The 5826-nt window shown below is 39.0% G+C and overlaps 1 protein-coding gene across 1 annotated transcript; it reads right to left on the bottom strand.

The window, feature by feature from the left end:
- Positions 1–3613: 3613 nt before the first annotated feature.
- On the bottom strand, positions 3614–4423 carry LOC110032059. Its single transcript, XM_020735572.1, has one exon. The coding sequence runs from the start codon at positions 4421–4423 to the stop codon at positions 3614–3616; it is 810 nt and encodes a 269-aa protein (XP_020591231.1).
- Between the last annotated feature and the right edge of the window lie 1403 nt (positions 4424–5826).

The following is a 5826-nucleotide window of genomic DNA, read 5'->3' as shown; positions in this document are numbered from 1 at the left end:
GCACTGGGACTCACATCCAACCTAAGTGGTGACGAGAAGAAAATATCTGCTACATTGAGGAGGAAAGCTCTGGGACTCACATCCAACCCAAGTGACAGCGGGAAAATATTTTTGACACTTTGGGAAGGAAAGCACTGGGACTCACATCCAACCTAAGTGGTGACAGAAAAAAAATCTGCTACATTGAGGAAAGCTCTGAGACTCACATCCAACCCAAGTGGTAGCGGGAAAATATCTTTGTCACGTTAGGAAGTGGTGACGGAAAAAATGTCTGCTACATTGAGGAGAAAAGCTCTGGGACTCACATCCAACCCGAGTGGTAGCGGGAAAATATTTTGCTCTATGCAAGAAATACGCAGATTCACATATGTAAATTTGTGGGGAATATGTGAATAGAATATGTGAAGAAATCGGAAGCTTTAACATCCATTGAAGGGGGCCTCACACCGATCCTCGGAGAATTTAAAATTTGAAGGAATCGGAAACCTTAACATCCATGAAAGAGGGACACACCGATCTTAGGAGAATTTGAAATTTGAAGGAATTGGAAGCCTTAGCATCCATTGAAGGGGGACTCACATCGATCCTCAAAGAATTTGAAATTTGAAGGCCACATTAGGAAGGAAAACCTTAACATCCATTTAAGGGGGATTTACATCCAACCAAAGAGGCAAGGAGAGGTAGGAAACCTTAACATCCATTGACTCCGCTCCGCAAATATTTCAATTTGGAGGTAATATTAGGAAGGAAAATCTTAACATCCATTTAAGGGGGTTTTACATCCAACCAAAGAGGCAAAGAGGAGTAGGAAGTCTTAACATCCATTAAAGGAGGTCTTATTCCACTCCGCAAAAATTTGAATTTGGAGACAACATTAGGAAGGAAAACCTTAACATCCATTTAAGGGGGCATTACATCCAACCTAAGAGACAAAGAGGAGTAGGAAGCCTTAACATCCATTGAAGGGGGTCTTATTCCACTCCGCAATAATTTGAATTTGGAGACAACATTAGGAAGAAAAACCTTAACATCCATTAAAGGGGGCTTTACATTCAACCTAAGAGGCAAAGAGGAGTAGGAAACCTTAACATCCATTAAAGGGGGTCTTATTCCACTCCGCAAAAATTTGAATTTGGAGACAACATTAGGAAGGAAAACTTAAAACCCCCTACCTAAGAGGCAAAGAGGAGTAGGAAGCCTTAACATCCATTAAAGGGGTCTTATTCCACTCCGCAAAAATTTGAATTTGGAGACAACATTAGGAAGGAAAACTAAGAGACAAGGAGGAGTAGGAAGCCTTAACATCCATTGAAGAGGGTCTTATTCCACTCCGCAAAAATTTGAATTTGGAGGCAACATTAGGAAGGAAAATCTTAACATCCATTTAAGGGGGCTGTACATCCAACCTAAGAGACAAAGAGGAGTAGGAAGCCTTAACGTCCATTGAAGGGGGTCTTATTTCGATCCTCAGAGAATTTGAAATTTGAAATTTGTGAAAAATTTATGGGAAGTTTGTGGAATTCTTATGGAACTTGTGGAATTTAGGAGTCGTGAAAAATTTATGTGGGAAATTATGCAGTGCAGAATTTTGTTGAGATGTTTGTACAGAGATTTGCAATGTTGACATTGAACTTTGTGAAATTTTATGTGAGATTTGTGAAAATTTATGCAGTGTGGAGAATGTCAGAAGAAGTTTGTGAAGTGCGGAGAAACTATACCAGCTCGGACAACCGCCGGGGACATTACATCCGAACTAGATCTAGTTGAGAAATGACAACCATCAAGGAAATTACGCCAAATCCCAAGAAAAATGTCGGTCACATTGGGAAAGAATTTCAGAGACTTAAATCAATCCCAAGAGACAATCAAAGAAAATGTCCATGCGATAAGAGATGGATTCACACGAGCAATAGGACCCAGAGTTCCTGTGGTAGGAAACTTCGGGCCAAGAGAAATGACGTTGATGATAGGTCGAGAAGGCTCAAGCTGACCAGGTTGAAATTTGAAGTGATGCTCAAAATTTTGATTTTTATCGTTTTGCTTATTTGATTCGGTGTTGTGTCATTTCATTTTGATGTTGAGATTTATTTGACCTTGAATTTTATTTTGTTGCATTTGTTTTAAGATTTGGACCCAGTTTTAGACAGGTACAGCATCCGTGTTTCTAATGACAAAGTTTTGTCTTTAAAACATCAGAATGCATAGTACTTCTCGAGGTACTATTCATTGATTGGTTATCCATTGACTGGAGACATGTGTAAAAATAACAAATTCTTTAAGGTACCATTAGAATTATATTCTTTCAAGTACACATAAAGATGTGCTACTTTTAAGGACGTCACAGCTCGAGAGACTACAATCTTGTACCATCATTGTAGTGGATTTGTCTTTTGCTTTGACATTGATTCTGTAAAAGTTGTTCTTGTCGTCTTTGAGGGATAACTCTGACGTTTTTTGAATTGTTGTTGAAGTTGTATTTGTTGGGCGCTGAAGGATTTGACTTCAGGATTGAATTTTCATGAACTGCTAATATCATCGTCATCTCTTTAATTCTTTCTTTCTGAGCCTAAGCAGAATTCAGAATTTTGATCATGTGATCAAAATATTTTTCACTTACCAAAGATATTTCTCAGTCAATTAATAACCAGCCAAAAGATTTGAGATCAGTGAATTTTTTCTTGAGTATAATATCAGAAGAATTTCCTTAAGAGAGCATTCTAAGTCTCATTAATTAGGGAAAACTTGGACACCAATTTTTGATTGTACATCCACCTCAAGCTTCTTCTCAGGGAGACTTTTCTTTTTCTTTGATTTTTTTTCCATTTTCTTTTTTATTGAGAATTACTATATCTAGTAGAGCAAGATTTAAAGATTTTGAATTTCTGAATTGAGACACCAATTTTTGAATTTATGCTCACCTCAAGCTTCTTCTCAGGGGACTTTCACATTTTTTTTTGCTCCGTTTGTTTTCTGAGAATTACTATATCTGGTGAAACGTATGTTAAAGATTTTGAATGACTAATAATCCTCAAATATTTCTTAAGACAAATTCTGGGATATTATAGCTCGTTCGAAAGTCAGGACCCAGTCACTTGGCAGAAAATCAAAAGACTTGTGATATCCTGAGTCAATTACTCGTATTTCAACCACACTATCTTATTTTGAAATCAACTTAGGACCCAGTCTGAATTCTTTAAAGTAGATGACTCAGTTATTATGACATTAATTTCATTCTCCCTTAAAGTCATAGTTTCTATCACAATGCTGGAATTTTTTTATCTTGGATTATTCCTTTCTCGATTGTCCTCTTAATGAACTTTGAATATTTTGTTAACTGTGCTTTCCACACATTGAACAGTTCTGAAAAACAAGTTCTTTCTTTCTTTTATTGCGGTGGGAGGGAAGGGATATACAAACATTGATACATTAATATCCTTTTTGATAATAAAAGTAGTACAATAATGATCAAGGTACAATATATCATTTGTCAGCTGCATCGGAGTCAAATGGAACACTAGGCTCAACTGAAATCATATTGATAGAATCTTTTTCAAGTTCTTTTCAAAAGTTCTTCTGAGATCACTATGCTCCCATTATTGAAGTTCTCCTCAAGCTAATCTTTAAAAGTGAAACAATCTTTTATGGTGTGTCCAATCAGCCTATGATATGGGCAGTACATCGGATGATATTTTTCATCAACTTCGTCTGGTTTCTTTGGTTCAGGGAGCTTGAACTCGTGTTTCTTTATCAAATTCTGAAATATTTGTTTGACTGCCTCATTCTTGAAAGGATACATTTTGTTCAAACGATTCTTTATGTTCGGGGGTTTCCCTCCATCTGTTTGATAGGACCTCTGCTGAAAGGACTGTTGACCATTTTGTCGAGGACGTTGGTAGATCTGTCGAGACTGTTCAACTTGTATTTGCAACGGTCGCTTGCCCCTGTCAACCACTGCTATTATCCCAGATTTCTTCTCAGATGTCTTCAATGGCTTTAGCTTCCCAGCTTTCTCGAAAAACTCAAGTTGCTTAGATTCTTCTTGAAGATTCCCAACTTTGCTAAGCAGCTTTTCGAATGTCTTGATGGTGAATCCCTCGAGTAAGAAACCCACCGGACCATGGATGCTCTTTAGAAGGATTTTGATTGTGTGCTGCTCTTGGAGTTGTGGCTCACACTTCATGCTCAAATTTCTCCATCGCAGAATGTAGTCCATCAATGTTTCGGCTGGCTTCTGTCGCTCGTGATCACCGATAGTGATATGGTGTTTAACGCCAGTGAACCACTTAACAAAGAGGTCTTCCAATTCTGCAAATATTTTGACTGAGTCATTTGGTAGTTCGGCATACCAGTCAAAAGCGATTCCTGAAAAACTGCTTACAAATTGACGACACAACAAAGTATCACTACCCCCGCATTGCAACATTTTGCTCGGAAGTGTGCAACATGCTGTCGGGGGTTTCCCGTTCCATCAAATGTCTTGAACGACGGTGGTACGAAACCCTTGGGGGATTGGACATCATCAAATTCTTCAGGATAGGGTCTACCCTTTAGAATCAATGTCCCCCCTTTTGATCTTCTCTTACCTGTTGTTCCACCATTTGTTTAATGTCTTTTTCCTGTATCATGCTCTGGAGTCTTTCGTCTGTAATATGAACAATTTCTGGTTGACTTGCTTCTGGAGCTGTCATTTGTGGTGGTTGTGACTGTCCTTGAATTGGGGTCTTCGCGGTCATCATTCCTTCTAGTTGTTTCTTCATCTGGTTGATCTGTTTATCATGTTATTGAATGACTCTTCGCAACTCATCCGCGGCTTTCTCCTCAGTGCGTAAAAGAGCATCGCGCGAGAATAAGGTGGCTCTGGCCCAATAACGTTGATTTCTGCGAATTCCTCTTTCACATAATCTGACGGCTCGTAGGGTTCATCACTCGTATCTTTTCTTTGTTCTTCAGACAACCGTGCAATGTCTGCTCGAAGTCTTTCCAACTTAGCCTCGATCGACCTTCCTTTGATAACTTTAAGGTCAGTTGGAGATTTTTTATGAGCCTCACCTCTTTTGTTGAGCACTGGTGTAGTCATGTAGGAGTCAATTGGAACAACTGTATCAACCGATATCATATTGATGGAACATCTTTTAGGTTTTGTTAAATACTCTTTCAGAATCGTTATCTTCCCGTTTTTGAAATTCTTCTCGAGCCATTCTTTGAAACTGATACAGTTTTCTATAGTATGACCGAGCAGTCTGGGGGAGGACAGTAGTTGGGATGGTCTTTCTTGTGGACTTGCTCCGGCCTCTTTGACTCTTGTAATCTGAATTTGGGATTTTTAATTAAATCCTGGAACATCTTTGCAACAACTTTTCTGAAAGAATATACTTTGTTCAATTGCTTAGCCACAAATGGACCCTGTATTTCATCCATCTGGCATGGGCTATGCTGGAATGACTGTTGACCGTGTTGTTGGTTGTATTGTTAGCTATGTTGTAGATCGTACTGTTGCAGATATTGCTGGTTGACTGGAATCTGTACTGACTGCTTGTCTTTATCCACTACTGTTACTCTCTCAGATTTCTCTTTGAATGTCATCGCAGGCTTTGGACTATTATGGAGAGATGACGACGGTACTGTGGTAGCAAACCCATAAACTCCATCCTCTCCGTAGTTAGCAGGCAACTGGTGAAACTTACTCCCCATGAGTAGAGGTAAAGTCTCACGTAATCATGTCTCATCCAGTCGGAGGTTGGTGTCAATAGTAGCCAACTCTGTGGCTTTTGCCTTCCCTGGCCTTAGAATTTTCTGGTTGTCCTTAATTTCTTGTGTCTCGGTCAG

This window comes from Phalaenopsis equestris, unplaced genomic scaffold (assembly GCF_001263595.1).
Source record: "Phalaenopsis equestris unplaced genomic scaffold, ASM126359v1 Scaffold000877, whole genome shotgun sequence".
Taxonomy (NCBI): Eukaryota; Viridiplantae; Streptophyta; class Magnoliopsida; order Asparagales; family Orchidaceae; genus Phalaenopsis; species Phalaenopsis equestris.
The sequence above is the reverse complement of the archived record's forward strand: the minus strand, read 5'-3'. Positions and strand labels throughout refer to the sequence as shown.

Excerpts from the sequence above, each read along its gene's own strand:
- LOC110032059 (XM_020735572.1), bottom strand. The coding sequence starts at position 4,423 with ATGTTGCAATGCGGGGGTAGTGATACTTTGTTGTGTCGTCAATTTGTA.